We start from the raw sequence: 25942 nt of genomic DNA, 5'->3' as shown, positions 1-25942 counted from the left end.
TGGCAGGTGTGCCATTCTGATCTGTCAGATTTGGCCCATGAAAACAATCCTGGCTTGTGGAATCAAAAGTTCTTCCCAACTCTGAAATGGCAGAAGTTAGTGTTCCCCCTTATAGGGCTCCCTCCTCAGTTCAGATGGGCTTTCACCCCAATACGCGTGGCCTAGATTTGCACCCTTAACACACCCTTTCCTGCTAACCCTGACTTTCCCCCTTCCTTAACAGGGCATCCAAGGATTTCCTGGTGCTCCAGCTATGGGTGTAAGTGTATTTTAATTTTTTTTGCGGTGATTAGGAAGGTTTTTCCAGCCCAAATCATAATAGTTCAGTTGAAGTGGCATGCAACAATACCATCAGAAGCTGTCTCGTATTAGGTCAAACCCTGGGTCTCTCCAGCTCCATATTGTCTACAGTGACTGGACCACTTATAAACACCACCTCCAACTCCTCGAAAGATTCCATCAACGGTGTCTCCGAAAAATTTTACACATCACTTGGGAAGATAGATGAACTAGTGCCAGTGTACTGGAAGAAGCAAAGATCCCCAGTGTCGAAGCAATGATTCTTCAACATCAACTTCGTTGGACTGGTCATGTTGTGCGGATGCCTGATGATTGTCTTCCAAAGCAACTACTCTATTCCAAACTTAAAAATGGAAGGCGTAATTCTGGTGGTCAACAAAAGAGGTTTAAAGACTCTCTCAAAGCAAATCTATAAAAATGTAGTATAAACACCAGCAACTGGGAAACGCTGGCCTGCAAACACTCAAATTGGAGAACAGCCTTTACCAAAGGTGTCATGGGCTTTGAAGACGCTCGAACTCAGGACGCAAGGGAGAAACGTGCTAAGAGAAAGGCACGCTTGGCAAATCCACACCGTGATCAACTCCCACCCAGAAACTAATGCCCCCACTGTGAAAGGATGTATGGATCCAGAACTGGCCTCCACAGTCACTTACTAACTCATTGTTAAAACCGTGTTTATGGAAGACAATCTTCCTCGGCTCTGAGTGATTGCCAAAGAAGAAGAAGAAGAAGAAGAAGAAGAAGAAGAAGAAGAAGAAGAAGACGACGACGACAGTGGTAGTATGACTTCCCTTGATCAAAACACTATACTTCAGTTGAAACGGCCTAGAATAGCGTTTTTTTGTTGCTGCATCACACTGTTGACTAATGTTCAGCTTGTGATCTGCTAAGACCTCTTGATTCTTTTCACACGCACTTCTGGCAAATCCTCACCATGATCACCTCCTGCCTGAAAACCTATACACCCACTGTGGAGGGATGTGTGGATCCAGAATTGGCCTCCACAGTCCCTTACGGACTCACTGTTAAGACCGTGTTCATGGAAGACAATCTTACTCAGCTATGAGTAAGAGAAAAAGATGACTGACTGGCAGAGGCTCTCTGGGGTTTTAGATAGGGGTTTTTCCCAGCCCTAAGCTGGAGATTCTGGGGATTGAACCCAGGCATAGCTGTCAACTTTGCCCTTTTCTTGCAAGGAATCCTATTCAGAATAAGGGATTTTCCCTTTAAAAAAGGGAAATGTTGACAGCTATGAACCCAGGCCCTTCTTCATTCTTGGTTGACCACAAACTTGACATGAGCCAACGGTGTGACGCGGCAGCTAAAAAAGCCAATGCAATTCTGGGCTGCATCAATAGGAGTATAGCATCTAGATCAAGGGAAGTAATAGTGCCACTGTATTCTGCTCTGGTCAGACCTCACCTGGAGTACTGTGTCCAGTTCTGGGCACCACAATTCAAGAAGGACACTGACAAACTGGAACGTGTCCAGAGGAGGGCAACCAAAATGGTCAAAGGCCTGGAAACGATGCCTTATGAGGAACGGCTAAGGGAGCTGGGCATGTTTAGCCTGGAGAAGAGGAGGTTAAGGGGTGATATGATAGCCATGTTCAAATATATAAAAGGATGTCACATAGAGGAGGGAGAAAGGTTGTTTTCTGCTGCTCCAGAGAAGCGGACACGGAGCAATGGATCCAAACTACAAGAAAGAAGATTCCACCTAAACATTAGGAAGAACTTCCTGACAGTAAGAGCTGTTCAACAGTGGAATTTGCTGCCAAGGAGTGTGGTGGAGTCTCCTTTTTTGGAGGTCTTTAAGCAGAGGCTTGACAACCATATGTCAGGAGTGCTCTGATGGTGTTTCCTGCTTGGCAGGGGGTTGGACTCGATGGCCCTTGTGGTCTCTTCCAACTCTATGATTCTATGATTCTATGATTCATGCAAAACAGATTCTTCTACTGAGCCATGGCTCTTCTTCATACATGCCATTAGGAGCGCGAGATTTTCCATGCCTGCCATTGGGGTGGGGGATCAGGATATTCCTGGCCTTTTCCTGGATAAGCAGCTGTCCCTGGAGCACAGAATAACATGTGGCCGAAGTCGCCGCTGCCAAGCAAGCAAAGCTAAGACTGGGTGCAGAGACTCACCTGTGGTTTCTTTCTCTACAGGTGGTGGGACCTTCAGGCAAGAAAGGTGCCAGGGTGAGTGGGGCAGGGGCATGCAAGATATGTGGGAGGCTGTCCATTTTGGGGGAGGAAGACCATTTTTCCAGCAAGGTTTTGCCGGGAAGCTGTGGATTTAAGAGCATTGGCGGGTGTTTGCCTTCTGTGCCATTAAAAGAGCTTTCCTGGATCAGATCTTCTTGGCTGTCCTCCTAAGGCTGATAACACACCTTGAGAGAGAAGAATCACATCCAGATGGGTGACTTTCAAATCTTTAATCTCCAGGGGATGCTTTGCAACATCATTGCACCTGCCAAGGAACTGTAGATTCCCTTGCGTGCTGCAAGGGATGTTGGGGGCATGTACCTATCCCAGCTTTCCTATTTTTCTGGGGGGAGAGTTGCTCCTAATTGCATGAGGGCTGATGCTATGCTGAACGTGCCTAACAGAGGCCAGAAAAGCATAGAATCATAGAGTTAGAAGGGACCCGGGGTCATCTAGTCCAACCCCCTGGAATGCAATTCTCTCTCTCTCTCTCTCTCTCTCTCTCTCTCTCTCTCTCTCTCTCTCTCTCTTTCTTTCTCATCACTTTATATAGGGGGATTTGGGGCCAATTGGCCCCCCAGGTCCAAAAGGAGACCCAGGGGACCAAGGAGAAAAGGGGGAGAAGGTCAGTGTATTTATTATTTATTTAAAGTGCTAGCCTTTTGTTTTTCTGCAATTGTCATTTGTCTCACAATGCAAGTTCTCCAGGAGATTCTATGTATAGATGCACCACTTTTCGGGGGAAAGGCAGCTTACGAAAGAGATTAAAAAAAACAAAAAAAATACTTTAAAAATACAAGTAAAAGCAATCCAATTGCAAAGATAAAAGAAAAGGTCAGACGTTTGAAAACCCAACTCCCAATGTCTTTCTCAAAACACCAGTTGAAACTAAAATGGTCCTGAAGTTTGCTTTTCAAAGGGCTACATGTGCTTCTTTTTAGGATGTAATTTCAAAGATCTGGAGCCACCACTAAAAAAGCCCTGTTTTGATTGCCCACCAGCATGATGGAACTTGATGGTGGGTGGGTGAGGAGGGCCTCAGAGGCTGATCTTAAAGCCTAGGCTGGTTTATATGATCGCAGGCTGTCCTTCAAATCACTTGGTCCCGAGGCATTTAATGCTTGAAAGTCAACGGCAGCACCTTGAGACCCAAAGGTCTACCATCGTCACGGGTGTCCATATGCAGAAATTAAAGCTGCAGAATCCCTGTCCTGGCCACATCTGGTTTGGTCCCCAAATAATGCTCTGAGCTCCCTTTTCTTTCAAACGGGTTACCCCCGTTGCATTTTAGGAAACAGAAAAACAAGCGAGCTCTGGACTTGCTACCCTGCAAGAGTATTTCAGGATACGATGAAAAGGGTTCAAAGTGGGCTGAATTTTTGCCTTGATCTCTGCAGGGAAGCCCGGGATTTGGCATTCCAGGACAGTTGGGGCTGAAGGGCGAGCCAGGAGAAAGGGTGAGTTGGGAAATTGGGCAGCGAGTGTCCATCAAAGGAGGAGAGAGAGGAAAGTGGGGGCAGAACTGGAATGAAGCAAATCTGGCTTTTGGGAGTGTTCCTCTCCTCTCTGCTCTTCCAAACATACCGTATTTTTCGCTCCATAAGACGCACCTGACCATAAGACGCACCTAGTATTTAGAGGGGGAAAGCAAGAAAAAAAAATTCTGTGCAGAGCATGTAAGCGGCTCTCGCTTTTCTTGCTTTAAACCCTTCCGTCCCTCCTCCCGCTTTGCTGAGAAGCCAGCAGAGCAAGTTGCGCAGCTCTCGCTGAAGCCAGCAGAGCAAGAGCGATAGCTGCGCAGCGCCTCTTGTTCTGCTGGCTTCCCAGCAAAGCGGGATGAGGGACGAAAGGGAGCCCTTACAAGGGAGCGCTGAGCAGAGCCTGGCAGCGGCTCTTGCTGGCTTTTCCAGGAGGTGTGGGAAGGGACAGAGGGCAGCCCGTCAGTCCCTTCTCCCACCTCGCGGAAAAGCCCCCAAGAGCTGCACGCGGCTCTTTAAAGGGAGCGCTGAGCAGAGCCTCCCACCTGCATTCGCTCCATAAGACGCACACGCATTTCCCCTTACTTTTTAGGAGGGGGAAAGTGCGCCTTATGGAGCGAAAAATACGGTAATTTGAAAGCTAAGTTTGTGGGTTTTCCTATGCTGGCTTGCACATGGAGCAAACACTGCCTTGTGCATATACCTATTTTAATTGATAGTTTGATTTATGGGGATTTTTAATGTGATACTGTTTATGTAAACAATGTTGCTTTCTGGATTGCCATGTTTTGAAATGAATCAGCATTTGAATAACAGCATAGGAAGCTGGCTTATACGTAAAGTCAGAACGTTGGTGCGTCCAGCTCTGACAGGCAGCAGCTGTGTAGAGTTCGAGACAGGGAGATGCATGCAGAACAGATGCTCTGCCACTGAAATTCAACTGTACCCTAAAGTTAGAGGAGGCTACCTTAAACTGAGCCAAACCAGTGTCCCATACAGCTCAGTACTGACCTCAATTTGCAGTCTTTGCAAGTCCTGGGAGTTTGGCAGGCTAGATATTTAGAGGAACAACATTCTAGCCGTATTCCCTGGCACCCAGGGGTGGAAACGGGACAGTGCCAACCTTGGCAAAGACTCTCTTACTATGGCGGTGGCTTCCACGTTCTGGCGAAATCTTGCAAGAGTTCCACGAGATCTCACGAGATTTTGAAGGGCTTGAAGGGACGCGGGTGGCGCTGTGGGTTAAACCACAGAGCCTTGGGCTTGCCGATCAGAAGGTCGGCGGTTCGAATCCCCATGACGGGGTGAGCTCCCGTTGCTCGGTCCCTGCTCCTGCCAACCTAGCAGTTTGAAAGCACACCAGCGCAAGTAGATAAGTAGGTACCGCTCCAGCGGGTAGGTAAACAGCGTTTCCGTGCGCTGCTCTGGTTCGCCAGAAGCGGCTTAGTCATGCTGGCCACATGACCCGGAAGCTGTACGCCGGCTCCCTCGGCCAATAAAGCAAGATGAGTGCCACAACCCCAGAGTCGTCCGCAACTTGACCTAATGGCCAGGGGTCCCTTGACCTTTACCTTTAGCAAGATCTTGCCAGAACCGCCACAGCTACCTCTTGTTTCTCCAGGGGCATTCATTTTTGCCACCTGAGGCGGTTGCCTCAGCCTGCCTAATGGATGGGCCAACCCTACGAGGATCTCGGTCACTTCAGGCATTCATTCATTTTGGTTGTTAGTGTCTTCCCCGCAATTCATGTTTTGCCAGTGCATGTGGTATATTCCTGACTAACCTTTTCAATAAATTTAACAGGGAAACGTTGGCTTGTCCGGGAAGCCAGGGCAAAAGGTGAGGATGCAGCTGACCAGTGCAAGGCGCAGAATACTTTAACAATACTTTTTAGCCAGGTTATTCAGAGAATTTCACGTACGGTATGTCACCAACTCTGACAACAAGCCTGAAACTAAGCAGGTATTTCTTTTAATCTTCATAGCATATGGACTAAGCTACAAACTACAGTTGTAGTTATGTAGCAGGTGCCTTTAAGTGCAATGTGTATGGTTTAAATGGATTGTCAGCATGGTTCATTTTAAAATTTGAACTGGATGGGTTTATTCCCCATCCTTCAGGAGGTGTGAGACAGCCTGGTTTTCATCCGGACCCCAGTGTATGGGCAGGGGAGGGGGGGAAATCACCACTAGACCTGGAAAATCCTGCCAACCTAGCAGTTCGAAAGCACATCAAAGTGCAAGTAGATAAATAGGTACCACTCCAGTGGGAAGGTGAACGGCGTTTCCATGTGCTGCTCTGGTTTGCCAGAAGCGGCTTAGTCCTGCTGGCCACATGACCCGGAAGCTGTACGCCGGCTCCCTCGGCCAATAAAGCGAGATGAGTGCCGCAACCCCAGAGTCGGCCACGACTGGACCTAGTGGTCAGGGGTCCCTTTACCTTTACCTTTAGACCTGGAAAAAGCTCCCATTGGTGCCAATGGGAGCTTTTCCCCCTCTGGAGCTTAAGAGGTAGGGTTTTTTCAGGACCAAGAAGAGGGAGGAAAAGGTAAAGCTTCTCTTCTTTGTGCACTATACTCTCAATAATAACTGACACACACATTCTGCAAGTCAGAATAAGGTTGCTTTTGCCAGGGGAGGAGGGAGAAAGAGGGGCAAAATAGACCAACATCTTGGCTATTGTTTACTTCAGGGGGAAACTGGTCCAAAGGGTGAGAAAGGTGAGCAAGGACCGTCTGGAAGACCTGGCGAGCCCGGCCTAAGAGGTAAAGATGTAAGTAGAAACTAAAAGTACAAATCTGGGGAGCTGAACTTTGCAATTTCTGAACCAATGACTAGGGGAGGAAGTATGCGATTATTTAGCTCAGGGCTAGCCAGCATAAATTGCTGGATTACAACTCCCACCATTCTTTTTTAAAATATATATATATTTTTATTGGTTTTTTTAACATATCATTTCCAACAGTCATATAACATAACTTCTTATCTTATGCAATGTTTTAGACTTCCCTCAACACCTCTGATGATTTTTCGTTCTTTCTCACTTATTCTGCATTTCTTAATATCCCCATTACTCTTAATTATCATTAACTAATAATTTTCCTCATGTTCCTTCTTGCAATATTTCAAACAATCCTCCTTACAAAACTTATTGTAGTCCTACCAGCATAATCTGTTCATTACCATTACTTTTCAAATAGTTCATATATTTACTCCAGCCTTCTAAAAATCTCTTGTCCTGCAGGTTTTGAACCCTTCCTGTTAATTTATCTAATTCTGCATAGCCCATCAATTTCATCTGCCATTCTTCTTTCGTCTGTACAACTCCCATCATTCTTGACCATTGGCCCTAGGCTGCTGGGAATTGTAGTCTCTCAGCCTCCCATCCCTGCTCCTGATAGTGAGGTCAATTACATGCAAACGTAGTCCTGTATCTCAATGACTTTTTGCTCGGGGTAATCTGAAACTGCAGGTTGTAACCGCAGCATATTAAGTGACAAAGGAATGTAGGGATGAACATTTCAACTTGTTGACACTAACTGTGAAACATCCGAAAACGGATGCTTTGAATTCATACTAGGGAGAGTCAGGGAAGAGGGGTAACCTGGCGTCTAGGTAACAGCTTGAGAAATCTAGCCTTGCTTCTAATCTCTTGCAATATAAACCCACTGGGTACTTAAACCAGGGGTCGGCAAATTTTTTTAGCCGTGGGCCAGTCCACTGTCCCTCAGACCTTATGACAGGCCGGAGAAGCCACACCAGCAGGGGCTGGGGAACTGGAGGAAGAGGCGAGGGGGCAAGTAGTCCTTCTCCCCAGCCCCAGCTCCAGCTGCTGCGCTTACCTCCCAGGGGCTGCCACCGCCACCACCGCTGCTGCTTCTCATGGGTAGGCGGCGCAAGCTCGTCCGCTCCGCTCTCTGGCCCACAGGAGCACCCGGCGGCAGCGGCAGAGGGAAGGTGAGCGGCCCAAAAGGGCTGGCTCCAGAGAGGGGCTGTTTAAAATGGTGCTCAGCCAGCTCAGCCCTGTCAGGAGTTCAGCCTACACTCGAGTAGGACCCCGGCAGAGACACATGCCCGACTGGCCTGTTCTCTCCCTCCTGGTCTTTCAATCGGGAGTTTCAGAAGCTTTCTTCAGCCCGAACGTTACAGCGACTGATGCCAACCGACACCGGCACACTTAGGGATCCGCAGAGTTTGCGCACCTTGCGTGACAGACCTCAGCATTTTGGCTAATCTACTTTATTTACATATAAACACAGACGGAGCACTGCAACATGGCTCCCTCTCTCTCTAACATCAGACAGCAAACAGAGAAAGAACAAAGGACAATAGTCCCACTTCAAGGGACACAGTAACACAAACATCCTGTCTCCGTCACTTCCCACTCTGTGGAGTCAAAACATATACTGTCATGTGATAGACAAAAATCCCATGACTGCAATCATGGAGCAGGAATTCTAACAAGCCCAGCCCCCTTCCTCCTCTAAGGCAGGGCAGGGAGAAGCCAGGAGGAGGGAGGGAGGAGGCGCCACCGCTGTGTGTGTTGAGGGATAAGGGGGAGGGAACGGAATGGCGCAGAGGGGGGGAATGGCGCAGCCCGAACGAACAGAATCCCCACGCCGATCCACGGACAGTCCGTGGGCCAGATCCTGAAGGCAATTGGGCCTGATCTGGCCCATGGACCTTGGTTTGCCGACTGCTGACTTAAGCTAACACATGTAGTTGCATCGACAATTTTGCTCTGTTTTCTGGGGCCTTTCAGGGCATGGTAATGCACAGTCTGTGTAAGATGTCTTAATAGGGCATACCAGGGCTTTTTCCCAGACAGGACTCAGTGGACCCTCTCAGATGTGTACTGTTGCCATTATAAGAGAACAAGGCAGGTGCTCATGTTGATTTTCAGCACCTCTTTTTCTAGAAAAATAGCACTTTGTGGCATTACAGGGGCGCATCTACAGCTCTCAAGCTCCTAAGAGGGTATTGCATTGAGCATCGGTCCTTCTGTCCTTCTAGGGGGAAGCAGGCACTCCTGGTGAGACTGGAGAGAGAGGAATTCGGGTAAGGAATCTCTCTGGACTTGCATGCTGTTGAGACCTCAAACTCTCCATAGCTACCCTGTGAATCCTCTTTCCCTGACACACTAGGTTTTTATTTACCTATAGGTAGTATTTTGATGTATGGGGATTTTGTGGGAATGTTCAGGGATGCAGGAGAGGATATATTGTTTGATTATAGCCTTTCCAACTTGTGTAAACAAGTTCACAGTTTAGCAGAGTAACATTCCCCTTTTTAAACTCAGCGGACGCGTTTGCTCAGGCTCGCTAAAGCCTCTATAATAACTGTTCTGGTATTTCCCCCTTATTCCCTCATAAAAGATAAGACACGACACAGTCGTCTATAAACGTATAAAAAGAGTTTACTCACACATCATTCTGTTTACATTTGGATCCCAGAAGGCAGACTTAGCTTAGGAAAGTAACATAAACCTGGAAACTATCTCATAAGGAGACAGTCCCTTTGTCCTCTCTTGGCTGGAAGAGAGCATCTTTGGCTAAGCAGATGCTGCTGTTTCGACGAAAATAGTCATAGAGAGATGACTGCCAGTCCTATGTTTTTGTTACCTGCACAGGTGAGGCCACACCCACCTCTAGTCACATGCAGAGGAAGTCTGTCCCAGCCCAGAAGGAAACAGGAAGTTTATCTGCTGGCTGGACAAACATTCCTTCCCATGTGTAAACATGTTCACTCTAGGAATGTTGTACTTGACTGCTCTTGTGTTTCACATCCCACAGATTTGTCTGCCCAGGAGCACTCAGTCATGTCAGTCAGACCCTTGTCCACAGCTCAGCGCCACAGGCGGAGCAAACTCAGTGAGGATCGAGCCCAAATTGCTCATGTCCCCTCAATTCTTCTGCAGGGTCCTTTGGGTCTGCCAGGACGTCCCGGAGAGCGAGGGATGAAAGGAGAGGCGGGAGAAACGGGCAAGGATGTAAGTTGGATACCACGAGGATTGTGCAGTGGGGGTCGGAATAATTCTGGCACTTTTGAGAGCAAGTTGCCAGATTTCAGCACTACAGCCGGCCTCGAATAAGAAAGATCTACAAATCACATAACGCAGGAGTGAGAAACCTCTGCCTTGTGGGGACACATGTGGACCCCTCTATCTGGCTTTTGGGATTTCCCAAGGCCCTGCACGTGCTCACACTTTTCTCAAGTGCTTTTGCCCGCCTAGAACATGTCCTTAAAACTGGGGTCATGTCCCTTGTTTTCCTGTATGGAAGAGGGAGAAATGTGTGTATGTGTGTTTAGAAATCTCTGGCAAAGCTAAGAGTGGCCCCCATTGCTCCGCCCACTTTTGCCTCTGGCCCCACCCACCCCGGCATTTGGCCCTTGGGCTGAATAGGCCTCTTGCCGTAGTCTTGTTGCTGAGCAACAGCGTGCAGAGCTCAGTGGGGTGGGAGACCAGCCAACCAGAGGAGCCCTTGAGGTGTACTTGCCTAGAGCTAAACCGAAGTCAGGTCCAGTCCTAGGGTTGGGCAAACAGCAATCCATGTGGGTCAGAAGTTCCAGGGGTCAGGGAATCTGATGATCATGGGGCCAAGATGAGCAGGAAGCTCATTCTGGGAATGGAGTTGAGAGATGACCTAACCTGGGGAGAAAACAGCAAAGACCTGATGAAGAGAGCACAGCAGAGATTATATTTTCTGAGAATCCTCTGCAAAAACAACCTCTCAAAGGACCTGTTGATGGCATTTTACCATTGTACTGTGGAGAGTGTATTAACTTATGGTCTGTGTGTGTGGTTTGGGAGCTGCACGGTCAGGGGAAAAACAATGCTGTCCAGGGTTGCGAAGACTGCGGAGAGAATAATTGGGTGCACTCTTCCCACCTTGGATCAAATCTATGCTGCCAGGCAGTGCCATAAGAAAGCTGCAGAGATAGCGCAGGATAGTGCGCACCCCGGAAATGATCTCTTTCAGCTTCTGCCTTCTGGAAGAAGGTACAGGATTATAAAGACTAGGACTAGCCGCCTGAGAAACAGTTTCTACCCAAATGTGATTTTGGTTTTAATCACAGTGTAAGGAGTCTCTATGGGAGTATATTGTATTTAAAAATGGGGTATCAGAGTTTTTAGGAGGCTAACCAGGTTGGGATAGCTGGAATAGCAGGCTTGTTGGTTTTTGAATGTCTGATGTAGTTTTTTCAATTTCATTGTTCTTGTTATGTACTGAGGTTTTCACCCTGGGCCAGCAGGGGGATACTGTAGATAGTTTTCACTCAGGTCCACATATGCAAATAAGGGATTGAAAGTGACGTTCAGTGATTGGATAGTTACAGAAAGTGGTTACTGTTGTGTTGTAGTGGAGCTCTATATAAGCAGACTGGCTGAACCCTTCAGTTCAGTTCTGTTCTGGCCTGTGAATAAACAAGAGCTGTTTGAAGAATTGCTGTGTCGTCTGATATCTTCACGCACAACTTAAGAGTTCTGTATGGGACAATGACAATAAAGATGATCGTATCGTAGGGCCAGGAACTACAAGCACTGTTTCCAGCATCTGACTGCTGCTGGAAACTCTGCTTCAGAAAGTTGCAGCCAGCTGGTTCCCATCCGTGCCTCCTCCTCCTCTGTGTCCTTGAAGGCTGATCAGCTGCAGGTGGAGTCACTCCGCTTTCTCCCCCTTCAGGCTGCTGTTCTGCAGGCGAAGCTGACTCCAGGCCCATGACAGTACCTCATGCTTGCATGAAGGTGTAGCTCTGTGAAGTGGCCATGCTGAAACTTGGGTCCAGAATATATTGCACTGTGTTGCCCCAGTTACAGAGAACGTTGAATGGAGAGTCTGTTGACAATTACAATGAAATGTTGATAATTAAAAATGTAAGCTGAGCTCTGCTGGATCAGGCCAGTGGCCCATCTAGTCCCGGATCCATGTCAACCGTCCCTTATTTGGTGGGAAAGTCCCTTATCCCAACGCTGTGTCCTGCTGCTGTCCCTTATTGATGGATGTCCCTTAAATTTCCCGGGTTTCAAAGGAAGCAGCTCCTCTCCCTCCCTCCCTGCCGGCCAGGGAGGAGGGAGGCTCCAACTGGGTTGCTTGGCTGCGTTGCTCACCCAATAAGGAGTCTAAGAATGACTGGGGGGTGGAGCTTGCATGCTTTGTGCCGATCAAATCAGCCGCGTTGCCTGGGGACTCGCCTTTGCTCAGCGCTTCCCAGCGGAGAGGTGACGGTGGTTTCCCTTGCTGCATCCCCTTTGCCGGGTTGCTGCGCTGTGGGAACCACTGCTTGAGGCTTCGTTTGGCTGCTGGCTGAGCTTTCTGCCTTTGGCTCGGAGGGGCTCAGAAGTTGAACATACCTGTGCTTGGAAAATCCCTTATTTTGGCTGCTGATCCCTTATTTTCGAGGCTGCTGGTCCCTTATTTTCAAATCTGTAAGTTGACAGCTATGACAGGATCCCGTTCCCAGATGCCAGTGAGAAGCCCACAAGCAGAATATGATTGCAAGAGCACTCTACCCACTGGTATTCAACTGGTACCTTTGACTGTGGAGACAAAGCATTTGCCATTATGACTAAGTAGCTGCCAGTAGTCTAATTCTCCATCAATTTGCCTGACCCGCTTTTAAAGCCACGCAAGGCACTCATCCCTGGCAAACAGAGTTGTGGATTTGTGAACCCCTGCTGCCACACCAAGGGAGATTGTGAGCATTCCATTCTACCCGGACACTGAGGTCCAGCGCCGAGGGCATTCTGGCGGTTCCCTCACTGCGAGAAGCCAAGTAGCAGGGAACCAGGCAGAGGGCCTTCTCGGTAGTGACACCCACCCTGTGGAACGCCCTCCCACCAGATATCAAAGAGAACAACAACTACCAGTCTTTTAGAAGACATCTGAAGGCAGCCCTGTTCAGGGAAGCGTTTAATGTTTCATGCATTACTGTACAGTGGTACCTCGGGTTAAGAACTTAATTCATTCTGGAGGTCCGTTCTTAACCTGAAACTGTTCTTAACCTGAGGTACCAGTTTAGTTAATGGGGCCTCCTGCTTCTGGAGCACGATTTCGGTTCTCAACCTGAAGCAAAGTTCTTAACCCGAGGTACTATTTCTGGGTTAGCGGAGTCTGTAACCTGAAGTGTCTGTAACCCGAGGTACCACTGTATTTTAATATTTTGTTGAATGCTGCCCAGAGTGGCTGGGAAAGCCCAGCCAGATGAGCGGGGTATAAATAATACATTATTATTATATTATTATTATTATTCATATGGAACTCTAAAGGAGGTGGTGAAGTATCTCAGCTCATCACCTGCTCCTCTGACTCCTCTTTCATTCTGCTTTTCTCCTCCTCCTCCTAGGGAGCCGGCGGAGAGAAAGGAGACAAGGGCGAATCCGTAGGTTTGCAAATTCTCCTCGTTAGCCTTGCATGAGCGCCATCAAAGGCGCCTTTTCAAGTGGGCTAGCCTTCTGCATTCATATCTTGGGTGGTGGTGCTGGTGGTGGTTTCCATGTCAGCATATGTACGTGTCAGGGGTTTAGGAGCAGAAGCACGGGCAAGGGAGGAAACAGAGAGCGAAGGGGAGGAGGCAGAAGAAAAGATGAGTGACGACGACGACCCGAGATCTCCTAGTCTTTCCAGTGAATCAGAGGATTCACAGAAAGGAGCACCAGTGGCGAGGGCAAGGGGGGAGTCTAGGGGGGCACCCCAGGAAGACAGAGCCAGAGAGGACTCAGGGGGGAGCAGCTGGAAATCGGGACCAGCGTCACCGCCAGGAAGCAGGGAAGAGGAAGGGAGCCAGGGGGGAAGCGCTGGCAGCTCACCACAGGAGGGAGGACATGAGTCAGGAGTGGCCACACCTCCACAGGAGGGAGGACATGAGTCGGGGATGGCCACACCTCCATCGGGGAGCGAAGAAACGGTTGAGAGGAAAGTGGAAGGTTGGGCGCGCGCGCCAAGTTCAAATGCAGAGGAAGGCGGCGCAGTAAGCAGCCCCGAAAGAGAGCCAGGTCCTAAAGCCCGGCGCAAGGAGGCAGGAGGGTCTGGGTCAGCGTCAGAAGAATCCCGGAAGGAAGAAGCCCCGGGGGGTAGAGGGACCCAGAGGAGGACAGTCAGGAGGAAAAGGTGGAGCAAGGCTAGGATATTAAGTTGGTGCACACAGGGCGGAGACTCAGACGGAGCTTCGCCGACCTAGCTACTAGGCGTAGAGTTGCGCGCAGCAGCGTGAGAATGGAAACTGTAATTCAATAAAGACTTTTACTTAATGACCGCTGGCTAGCGTGATCCTCTGTGAGCTAGGATTTTCAAGCAGCTCTGACAGTACGTCTTTTGTTTCTGCAGGGACAGCCTGGGCCCCCTGGAACTCCTGGAAAGACTGTGAGTAATGCTTGTTCTCCTGGGGAAATAGTGCAAGATGGGAAGAAAGAGATGGTGTCTCATTCCTTGGCAAACGTGGCACAGATCAAAAGCCAGGCTAGCTGGGGAGATTTGCTCCAGTCGAGGACTTTATTAAGGCCCAGGGATTGTATACTCATGGGGGTGGTAGATAGTGGATGCAGGACCCTGGGCAGGAGGCCGGAAAATGTTGCTCTCCCGGGGTGAGGAATTGGGAGGAAAATGCAACACTCCCAGGTGAGATCGGAGACCTACATTGGCTCCCAGTACGTTTCCGAGCACAATTCAAAGTGTTGGTGCTGACCTTTAATGCCCTAAACGGCCTCGGCCCAGTATACCTGAAGGAGCGTCTCCACCCCCATCGTTCTGCCCCGACACTGAGGTCCAGTTCCGAGGGCCTTTTGGCGGTTCCCTCCCTGCGAGAAGCCAAGTTACAGGGAACCAGGCAGAGGGCCTTCTCGGTGGTGGCGCCCGCCCTGTGGAACACCCTCCCGCCAGATGTCAAGGAAATAAACAACTATCTGACTTTTAGAAGACATCTGAAGGCAACCCTGTATGGGGAATTTTTTTTATGTCTGCTGTTTTATTGTGTTTTTAATATCCTGTTGGAAGCTGCCCAGAGTGGCTAGGGAGGCCCGGCCAGATGGGCAGATGATAACAACAACAACAATTTAGTATTCATACCCTGCCCATCTGGCTGAGTTTCCCCAGCCACTCTAGGTTAAAAAACAATACAGCATTAAATATTAAAAACTTCCCTAAACAGGGCTGCCTTCAGATGTCTTTTAAAGATAAGATAGCTGCTTATTTCCTTCACATCTGAAGGGAGGGCATTCCACAGGGCTTTATTTACTTTATTATAAGTAATAAATAATAAAAATAATAATTATTATTATTACCACTACTACTACCTTCTGTGGGTGCTAAGGGCTAAGAACTACTTTTAAGAACTCTGTTCTGTACTTTTGTAATTTGTGTAGCTGCTTTTGTTTTTTTAAAAAATTATTTACATTAGTTTTCAGAATCTTACTCTATTATGGAAACCTTTACATCACACACACCCCTTAAAAAAGAAGAAGGAAGTGCTTGGAGAACATGGCCAAGCACCTACAATAGGTGCTTCTCATCTCTGAAAGGGGCTTTCTCCCCTCCCCACGTTCTTATCAATGTTCCTCTGACAATTGTAGGTTCTTCCTCTGAAAAGCAGCGTTGCCGTCAAAGGAGAGAAGGTACCACTTCTTCCCCTACTGAAATATTAGTGATATGACTGAATGTCTTGCATGACTTGGGCGAGTTCATTGGCTCGTGTAGAAACCCTTTGTGCATCTCCTGGGGGTATGGTCTTAGCTGCCGTTCTCCACCTAGAGTGGAGAACCTCAGGCCCTGGTCCAGAGATGGATCTCTAGCTGACCGCAGTGCTTCTTGGACGGAACGACTCTCCACAGAGAATGCCAGTCCGTGGCTTGGATGCCCTTCATTCCACCGGAATCTGTAGAGGCAGATGCCAGATTTCTGTGAAATGAAGCCCATCAGGCATGGGTTCCCTCTTCGCCCTTCTCGCTTGAGAGCCCATCAAGCGAAGACTTCATGGCATCCTCAGTCGACCGTGTTGTGGTTGCCGCAGAACTGGAAGAAGACGTTGAAGCGAAGTGCCCAGATGTTCCTGGTGGTGGTGCCAGTTGTGGAAGACATTAAAGCGAAGCACCCAGATGTTCCTGGTGGTGGTGCCAGTTGTGGAAGAGCAACCTGGTCCAAATCTTATCAAGGAGCACCCTGCCACACACAAAGTTCAGGTTCACCAGCACATCACTTCACATGTAGGCATCGCAGTAACCTATTTACAGAAAATAATTTTGAGAAAGCTCTGATGTCTGGAGACAACCCACACCAAGGGCTCTGGACCCTGCTGTGGGGTGGTGCTAGGGGTTCTGCCCTTACATATGGATGTAAGAAAAGGCTTGCTAGGGCAGAGCAGAGGTCCATTTCACCCATCACAACCACAGTGGCCAACCAGACGTATCTTGGGAAGCCCACAAGGAAGACCTGATTGCCACAGACCTTTCCTGATGTTTCTCACAGATGCTGGGCGTAGCATGTAGATGATAATCCATACCATTTCAAAGGCAGCTGCTGGGAATTGCAAGTGCTCAGGCCTGTGGGAATGTTCAGGGTGGCAGGAAAGGGGATATATTGTTTATTAATATCCTTCCTAACTAGCGTTAGGGACGCGGGTGGTGCTGTGGTCTAAACCACTGTGCCTCTTGGGCTTGCCGATCAGAAGGTCGGCAGTTCGAATCCCCACGACGGGGTGAGCTCTTCAGTCCCAGGTCTTGCCAACCTAGCAGTTCGAAAGCACACCAGTGCAAGTAGGTAAACAGGTACCACTCCGGCGGGAAGGTAAATGGTGTTTCCGCGCGCTGCTCAGTTTCGCCAGAAGCGGCTTAGTCATGCTGGCCACATGACCCGGGAAAACTTGATTTATTATTATTCGATCAATCAATCAATCAATCAATCAATCTTTATTACGGTCCAGAGACCCAACAAATCGTTGCAAAGCAATGCACAATTCAGACAGCCTACTTCCAAGTTAAACAAGCATTTTGTTCAGACTTAAAGATAGGGATCATTGATTCTTGCGACCACCAATAAAAACTTTGCCACTGCTAATGTTCTAGCGTTTGTCCGATCTTCCAATAATTATTAATTATTATGTTTCTATCCCCTTCTTGCCTTCTTGTAATTATTGTTTAAGTTTCTATCCCACCCTTCTTCCCAAAGGAGCCCAGGTTGGCAAACACCCAGCTGATAAAAACAATAATATTTAAAATACAATAAATGCATGTTTAAAACATTAACAAGCTCGAAGGCTGTATCATGAATTGTGCAACCTGCTTTCTTCTGAGTTGGTTGGTTGCCATTCTTGTATCTTGCAGAAGCAAATGCCACAGTATAGCTCTGTGCTGTGCGAAGAAATCCTTTATTTTCTTTTTTCTTTTTTGGCAGTTCTATACATATATATAATTTTTTATTAAATTATCTGTTTTACAATTTGAAATACACATTTAAACGTCCTTAAAATATGAATGACTTCCCTTCTCTTTCCATGGTTCATTTTGCATATCATAAATCCCTGCGTATTTTACAAAAACCCAAACCATTCAGTATTCCATTATTGCATCCATCAAAATGTATTTACACTGTTGAATTCAGCTTGTCAAGAAATCCTTTATTTTCTTTGTCCTGAATCGTCCAACCTTCTTCACTGCCGCAGCAGCATTGGGTTCTTGTATTATGAGACAGAAAGTAAACCTTCACTTTCTTCACACAACGCATTATTGTACACATCTTTGGGTCATTCCACAACAAATCAACGCAAAAAACAAGGGTTTTGCCACCAGCCATCTCAGATTTTGATGAAACTTGGTGTACACTCTTCCCTTATGGTTGAAAGAAACCCCCTTAAATTTTTTTCCTCTATCTCAAACGGTTATAATTCTATAGCACTTCAAATTCTAAAATTTTGTTAGAAGACATAAGAGACCCATAATTTTTTTTTTCTTTTTGAGAAAGAGCATGTCTTTGCAATAATTTTCACCATCAAAAACTTTTGATTCCATCATGGAAAATTTAGGTTTTCCACCAAAAAAACTACATTTATACATTTTTAAGGCATTTATAAAATCTTTTGAGTGGTAGCGTATTTTTTCCTGAAATCCTCATCATGTTATTGAGCTCTGTGTAAAATTTCAAAGAGATCTGATCGTTGGTTATGAAGAAAAGAATTAAAATGCACACAAGACAGAGGATCTCAAGAGGGACAGAAACACAGATTTCACGAAACTTTGAAGTGCTATAAAATTAAAACCGTTTGAGATAGAGGGGGGAAATTTAAGGGGGTTTCTTTCAGCCATAAGGGAAGGGTGTACACCAAGTTTCATCAAAATCCGAGACGGCGGGTGGCATGACTGCGTTGAACTGACGTGGAATGACCCCTTTATCCTTGCCTCGTATCTAAACTACCAAACTCTGCATGGTATAAGCTTCCCTCCTGGGGAGTTTCTGCATCTCCTTGATCATTTCTGTGGCCATTCTCCGTCAGAAGATCTCAGGGTCGCAAAGGACCTGCTGCCTTCGTAAATGTTCCGTTTCAAGGTCTGTACTTGAACTGACAGATTGATTTACTCACCTGTTTTTTTGCTTCTCTTCAAAGGGAGACCCTGGGCCACCTGGCAAAGGAACAGACATCAAGGTAAAACCAGACAAATGTTGGTTTGCATGTTGAAACACGTCGATCAGCGCTCTGATAGGGTGGGCATAAAATGAAACTTCTCAGTGGCAGCTGGAAGCAAATTCCTTCCTTCCTTCCTTCCTTCCTTCCTTCCTTCCTTCCTTCCTTCCTTCCTTCCTTCCTCTTTCTTTCTTTCTTTCTTTCTTTCTTTCTTTCTTTCTTTCTTTCTTTCTGCTTGCTTGCTTGCTTGCTTGCTTTCTCTTAATTCAATCTTTATTGGTTTATAATCAACACAGACACACAGCGAAAACAAACAAAAACAGCACATAACTCATAAAAGGGGGGGAAAGAAAGAAAAGGAAACAGTACAACGTGAAAACACAAAAACATTTCAGCCATCGACGTCTGACCTCCTTGGTGTAGGTTCTTCGTTTCCTTGTTACTTGCCTATATTTTCAACAAACTTAACCTTTATTATATCTTATTTGTGTTCTTTATACCTTATGCAATTCTGAGAGTTATTCAAAGCATTCTAAAGTTTTAATACGGGGACAATGTTCTTTTAAATATTGCCTATAAATCTTTTTAAACTTTTGGGTCAATCTATCCCTGATCTTTTCCGTCATATTCGCTAGTTCCACGTATTAAAGCATGGCCATCCCTTTTTTGATGGGATTTTATCTCCTTTCCATCACTTGGCAACCAGTATCCTTGCTGTTGCTGCATACAAAAAAATCCTTCTTTTCTCTCTCGGGATGTCTGATGCCATAATACCTAAGAGGAAGGTTTCAGGGTTTTTTTTTTATAAACATTGTTTTAAACAGTTTTTTAAAAATTCATTATATATAAGTTCCCAAAAGCTCTTTATTTTTTAACAACCCCACCACATGTGGACATTGTTCCCTCTAGCTCTCTACACCTCCAGGAAAAAAATTGAGTTGGTTTTGTACATTTTGGCCAATTTGCTGGGGTTGATGTACCATCTGTATAGCATCTTCATAAAGTTTTCTTTTATAGTAAAACAAGCCGTAAATTTCAGTTCCCTTCTCCATAAATTTTCCCATTCTGCCACCTGTATGTTATATCCAAAGTCCGTCGCCCACTGCACCATAACCAATTTTACTTCTTCTTATTTTACTTCCCAGTCTAACAATAGCCTGTACATTTTGTAAAGCAATTTGTCATTATTTTTCAACAGACCTTTCTCTAACTCCGCTATTTCCATTGCAAAAACAGTTTTTTTAAATCTACCTTAAAGATGTTGTTCAACTGGTGGTATTGTAACCAGTCTGTGAGATGATATCTTATATCCTCAAACATTCTCAGTTTTAATTGATTTTTGTCCTCCTCTAGCAGTTTCAAAGGTGTGCCATTTTGGGGGCTTAAAAAGGGCAGTGTGTGCATCATTTTGAAGTTGTGGTTTCAGGTGCAAGAAGCATCAAAGGCCAAGTGAAATATACTTGGAGCTGAGTGTTGATTTCATGCTCCTTATTTCAGCTCATGGTCATCAGTGAGTGAGTGAGTTTCTCCCAAAAACCTCTGGCTATATATACATTATTTACACAATGGGTCCCACGTGATTGGCTGATTCAACTCCCCTCCTGGAGCCTGATTGGGCTGCTCCTGCTGATTCACTTCCTCCTGGAACTGGATTGGGCAGCTCCTGCAGACCAATCAAGTTGCTGCTTTCTAGGATCCTACCGGCCAATTATTCTAGGATCCAAGCTCAGTACATAACACCAACCCTGTCCCAAAAGCAAAGATCAGGAACCTGTAGCCATCCAGATATTGTTGGATTCTGATTGTTTTATTACATCATGTCTATGTCACTTTTATAATAATAATATCTTTATTGTCATTGCCCCCACCGGGGACAACGAAATTACTTGACTGCTCCATAAAAACACTAATTAATCAATACAGTATAATACAGCAAGGGAGATTAGATGACTTTCAAAGTCCAGGCTTCCCATTCAGGGCCGAGATCACTCTGGAGAAGAAGCTGTTCTTAAGACAGCTCGTTCTTGTCTTCATCGTCCTGTATCTCCGTCCCGACGGCAAGAGCTCGAAGAGACAGTGACCAGGATGCGATGGATCTTTTACTATGTCCAGTGCCTTCCTATGGCACCTTGTGGCATAAATCTGCTCTAAGGTGGAGAGTGGGCAGCCAACAATGTTCTCTGCTGCCTTAACAACCCTGCACAACCCCATCCTGTCCTGGGTAGTACAGCTTCCGTACCACACACATAAGCCATAAGTGAGCACGCTTTCAATGGCACAGTGATAGAAGGCAAGCAGCAGTTTCTGCGGAAGATGGTTTTTCCTTAGTATTCTCAAAAAGTACAGTCTCTGCCTCGCCTTCTTCACAAGCCCCCTTGTGTTGACACTCCAGGACAGATCCTCTTGTAATTCAATGCCCAAATAAACCCAAACCTACATCTCCCATCAGCTCTGAGCTGGGGCTGATGGGAGTTGTAGTCCCAACAGCATCTCTGGAGGTCCATGAGGTTGCTGTCTCCGGACAGCAGCCAACATCTGGATTCATCCTATGGTTTATGCTCTGGCTGTGTATACCCATCTGTTCTGAATGGGAAAATGTATATTGGTTATGCACAGTCAGATCTTAAACCCATATGCATCTAAATGGCTAGGTCTGAGGGGAATCAAAGGAGCTCATGTTGGGAAACTGTGTACGTGCAGCTACTCAAACAGAGTCAATTAAGGTTTGGCAGACAGCCAGAAGGCAATCTGAAGGAGTAAGTCTGCCTGGTGATAACAGAGACATGGAGACCGCTCCCTGATTGGTCAAGCTCTCTCAAGGGAGTGATGGCCTACTAACTGGTAGTTTGGAGTTCAGTGGTTCAGTGTGTCAGTGAGTGCAGGAGTTGTTCAGTCGTGTCAGAGAGAGCTAGCATAAGATCTGTGTTCTGTTCCTGTAAATAGTCCACTGTATATAATAAACACCTAACTACAAGTTCCTGGTTCCTACTTCGTCTATCCTGTCTGCAGCCAAGTTGCCAACTGCTTCCATGGATTCTGCATTGACTCTGCTAGGTCTGGCTAAGGTCCTGCAACTAATCAGAAAGTTGTGAAACACCAAATAGGTTTTGCCAATAGCTCAGTTGCTGGAATATAAGTGTAAAAAGCAGGAACTTTATAAAGGAAGCAATGGGACACGGGTGGCGCTGTGGGTTAAACCACAGAGCCTAGGGCTTGCCGATCAGAAGGCGATGGGGTGAGCTCCCGTTGCTTGGTCCCTGCTCCTGCCAACATAGCAGTTCGAAAGCACATCAAAGTGCAGGTAGATAAATAGGTACTGCTCCGGCGGGAAGGTAAACAGCGTTTCCGTGCACTGTTCTGGTTCGCCAGAAGCGGCTTAGTCATGCTGGCCACATGACCCGGAAGCTGTACGCCAGCTCCCTGGGCCAATAAAGCGAGATGAGTGCCGCAACCCCAGAGTCGTCAGCGACTGGACCTAATGGTCAGGGGTCCCTTTACCTTATAAAGGAAGCAGGTATTACATTTCACTTTCCTTTTAACCTGTCCTAATATCCTCCCAGATTCTGAACTCTTAAAACTCTGCATCTGCTGCCAAGCCTGTCCCGTCACTTGAATAAAGATCTTTTTCTTAATTACATTTAAGAGTCTCTGTCTGAATCTAGACACATCAGAGAAAGGTTTCAGTTAAACCCGTTGTCTGCTTTGCATGAGAAATCGGGTTGGCGAAAACGGGACTCCACAGCGCCACCTGGTGTCGTTGAGTTATAATGCATATACAGTCCACATGGGGACACTGCAGCTGAAAACTATTTTTTCTATCTCTTGCCTTTGCATTGCACATGATGAACAATCCTGTTTATGACTACTGCTGCCATTTGTTCCGAGTGCAGGATCTGGAAAGACTCTTTGAAGCTTATGGCATCAAGGTAGGTTGCAACCTACTAAATGACCTACAGAGAGACAAAACTGATTCTGGAATTAAGATAAAAAAATTCCTTCCAGTAGCACCTTAAAGACCAACTAAGTTAGTTCTTGGTATGAGCTTTCGTGTGCATGCAGTGTATCTGAAGAAGTGTGCATGCACACGAAAGCTCATACCAAGAACTAACTTAGTTGGTCTTTAAGGTGCTACTGGAAGGAATTTTTTTATTTTGACTATGGCAGACCAACGCGGCTACCTATCTGTAACTGGAACTCTGGAATTAAGGTTATGGAAATTAAGCCTGGGAAACTATGTACCAGGAACAATTTTATTTTTAAAGTTATTTTTTAATTTCTAGCTTTTAACTTTTCAATAAAATTATTGCGTGGTTTTATGTTTTAATATTGTTGTGACGTATTTTTATGATATCTATATCTATCTATATCTATCTATATATCTATCTATATCTATATCTATCTATCTATCTATCTATCTATCTATCTATCTATCTATCTCTATCTATCTATCTATCTATCTATCTATCTATCTATCTATCATCTATCTATCTATCTATCGCAATGACAAACCTAGACAGCATCTTAAAAAGCAGAGACATCACCTTGCTGACAAAGGTCCGTATAGTTCAAGCTATGGTTTTCCCAGTAGTGATGTATGGAAGTGAGAGCTGGACCATAAAGAAGGCTGATTGCAAGCAACATATACAAAAACGTAACAAAACATTAAATATTTTAAAACTTCCCTATCCAGGGCTGCCTTCAGATGTCTTCTAAAGGTTGTTTAGTTACTTATTTCCTTGGCTCGGGGGTCACATAACTCCCATACCCTCCAATGTTTCTCCTATGAAAATAGGGACATCCTAAGGAAAAGCTATGGTTTTCCCAGTAGAGATGTATGGAAGTGAGAGCTGGACCATAAAGAAGGCTGATCGCTGAAGAATGGATGCTTTTGAATTGTGGTGCTGGAGGAGACTCTTGAGAGTCCCATGGACTGCAAGAAGATCAAACCTCTCCATTCTGAAGGAAATCAGCCCTGAGTGCTCACTGGAAGGACAGATCCTGAAGCTGAGGCTCCAAGACTTTGGCCACCTCATGAGAAGAGAAGACTCCCTGGAAAAGACCCTGATGTTGGGAAAGATGGAAGGCACAAGGAGAAGGGGACGACAGAGGACAAGATGGTTGGACAGCATTCTCGAAGCTACCAGCATGAGTTTGACCAAACTGCGGGGGGCAGAGGAAGACAGGAGTGCCTGGCGTGCTCTGGTCCAGGAGGTCATGAAGAGTCAGACACGACTAAACGACTAATCTATCATCTCCCTATCTACCTATCTACCTATCTCCCTATCTCCCTATCTACCTATCTACCTATCTACCTATCTACCTATCTACCTATCTACCTATCTACCTATCTACCTATCTACCTATCTACCTATCATCTATCATCTATCTATCATCGTACCTCGGTTGTCGAATGTAATCCATTCTAGAAGACTGTTTGACTTTCGAAATGTTCAACAACTGAGGCGCAATGGGCAGATGGCAAGGCGCGTTCGAAAATGGAAGCATTCACTTCCGGGTTTTCGGCATTCCAAAACTGAAACGTTCGGCTTCCAAAGCGTTTGACAACCGAGGTACCACTGTATAACTATTTTTCTAAATAGCTAAGTAAATCCACTAAACGCCTCACGGCGCTTTCTTACATTTATCTCTTACCTTCCTTCCATCATGGAGCTGAAGGTGTCATTCACAATTTTGGCTTTAGGAATGTAACCCCCCACGGAAGTTGAGGGCTTACTGTTTCTTTTTAATAGCCTGCCATATATACAATCTGACATATTTGAACAGGTAATGATGAAAGATACATGGGAAAACAAATGTCAAAAGATTTTGAATAAATGGACAAGTTATAGGAATTGGATAGCACAGGGAGAAGGCAACCCAAGCATTCAAATGAGAATGAATAATCTGTGCATATGGTTAAAGATTTGAAGAGAGAACAAGTTTTGTGGGGAGGGGTTAAAGGAGGAAGGGGAAAAAATTAGGATAAATGAGTAGGGACAAATGTATATACTGTTATGTATAACTAATAGGAGGATGATTACTGTTAGATTTTCGACTGAATGGTTTTTCTGCAAGTTATTTGACATCCCTGGATTAAAGTGTGATTATAAAGAATGGGGGGGGATTAAAAATTTAATAAAAAATAATAGCCTGCCAATAGCGCACGGGGAAAAGGGAAGATAGAGAGGAGATCCAGAATTTGGACCATATTGTCTCAGCGGGAGGCCCACACCAATCTCTCCTCTTGGTTGCTTCATGAGATCTAGCCTGTTGTGCCTCTTTGTTTTAACTTGCAGCTGGCGCTGTTGAAGGAGCTGTCTGACCTGCTCCTCCGGGATGGGGTTGAGCTGGTGAGCCAGCAAGTGGCCGGCTCCAGGAAGGGGAAGGGGAAGTCCGCCAAGAAGAAGCAAGGCTCTAAGCAGACCACTGCTGATGTGGTGAGTATCGCAGAAGGACAACATTATGTGCCACCCTCACAGGGGACGCAGGAGAGGGCCTTCTCGGTGGCTGCTCCCAGACTTTGGAACTCTCTGCCTAGGGAAACTCAGCTAGCTCCTTCCCTCCTTGTTGTCCTTCTGCTGGCAGGTAAAGACGGTTTGTGATATTTATAATATTCATAAACATGATATCCATAAAAATGAAATTATTATTATTATTATTATTATTATTATTATTATTATTATTATTATTATTATTACAGTGGTGCCCCGCAAGACGAAATTAATTCGTTCCGCAAGTTTTGCCAACGAATTTTTCGTCTTGCGAATCACGAAATCCCATAGGAATGCACTGAAAATCAATTAATGCGTTCCTATGGTCAAAAAAAGTCCAAACAAAGCCAAATTTGGTACAACAACAGTTTATTAACTGCTCTTTAAAGTCACACATACTGTAAAGAGCAGTTCAAAAATTGAAGGGAAAATAAATTAACTTTATAAACAAAACATGTCTTTGTTTTTAGACAAAGGAAACAAGGTCGCAAGACGTTTTCGTCTTGCAAAGCAAGCCCATAGGGGAAATTCGTCTTGCGAGGCAAATCGAAAACGGAAAAACCTTTTGTCTAGCGAGTTTTTTGTCTTGCGAGGCATTCGTCTTGCGAGGTACCACTGTATTATTATTATTATTATTATTATTATTATTATTATTATTATTATTATACTTATTTCACAACCCTACTTAAAACATATGAAAGTTAGGCTACTAAAACAGATTAGAACAGGAGTCAGCAAACTTTTTCAACAGAGGGCCGGTCCACTGTCCTCAGAACTTGTGGGGGGCCGGACTATATTTTGAAAAATAATAATGAATGAATTCCTATGTGTTAAGTTGTGGGTGAACATATCAGACGA

The 25942-nt window shown here is 45.8% G+C and overlaps 1 protein-coding gene across 1 annotated transcript in view; it reads left to right on the top strand.

The window, feature by feature from the left end:
- Nucleotides 1-25942, top strand: part of LOC310686780 (uncharacterized protein) — a 224207-nt gene that overhangs the window by 100424 nt on the left and 97841 nt on the right. Inside the window, exons 40-53 of the mRNA XM_083460827.1 lie at nt 224-259; nt 2471-2503; nt 3063-3134; nt 3907-3966; nt 5791-5826; nt 6679-6759; nt 9000-9044; nt 9904-9975; nt 13332-13367; nt 14312-14347; nt 15553-15594; nt 18576-18614; nt 22484-22519; nt 24890-25030. Of these exons, the coding sequence (XP_083316953.1) occupies nt 224-259; nt 2471-2503; nt 3063-3134; nt 3907-3966; nt 5791-5826; nt 6679-6759; nt 9000-9044; nt 9904-9975; nt 13332-13367; nt 14312-14347; nt 15553-15594; nt 18576-18614; nt 22484-22519; nt 24890-25030 (765 nt within the window). The remainder of the gene's footprint in view (nt 1-223; nt 260-2470; nt 2504-3062; nt 3135-3906; nt 3967-5790; nt 5827-6678; nt 6760-8999; nt 9045-9903; nt 9976-13331; nt 13368-14311; nt 14348-15552; nt 15595-18575; nt 18615-22483; nt 22520-24889; nt 25031-25942) is intronic.

This window comes from Podarcis liolepis (genome assembly GCF_965112155.1).
Source record: "Podarcis liolepis genome assembly, chromosome: 10".
Classification (NCBI taxonomy): Eukaryota; Metazoa; Chordata; class Lepidosauria; order Squamata; family Lacertidae; genus Podarcis; species Podarcis liolepis.
Note: the sequence above shows the minus strand (reverse complement) of the source record. Positions and strands in the feature narration are given on the sequence as shown.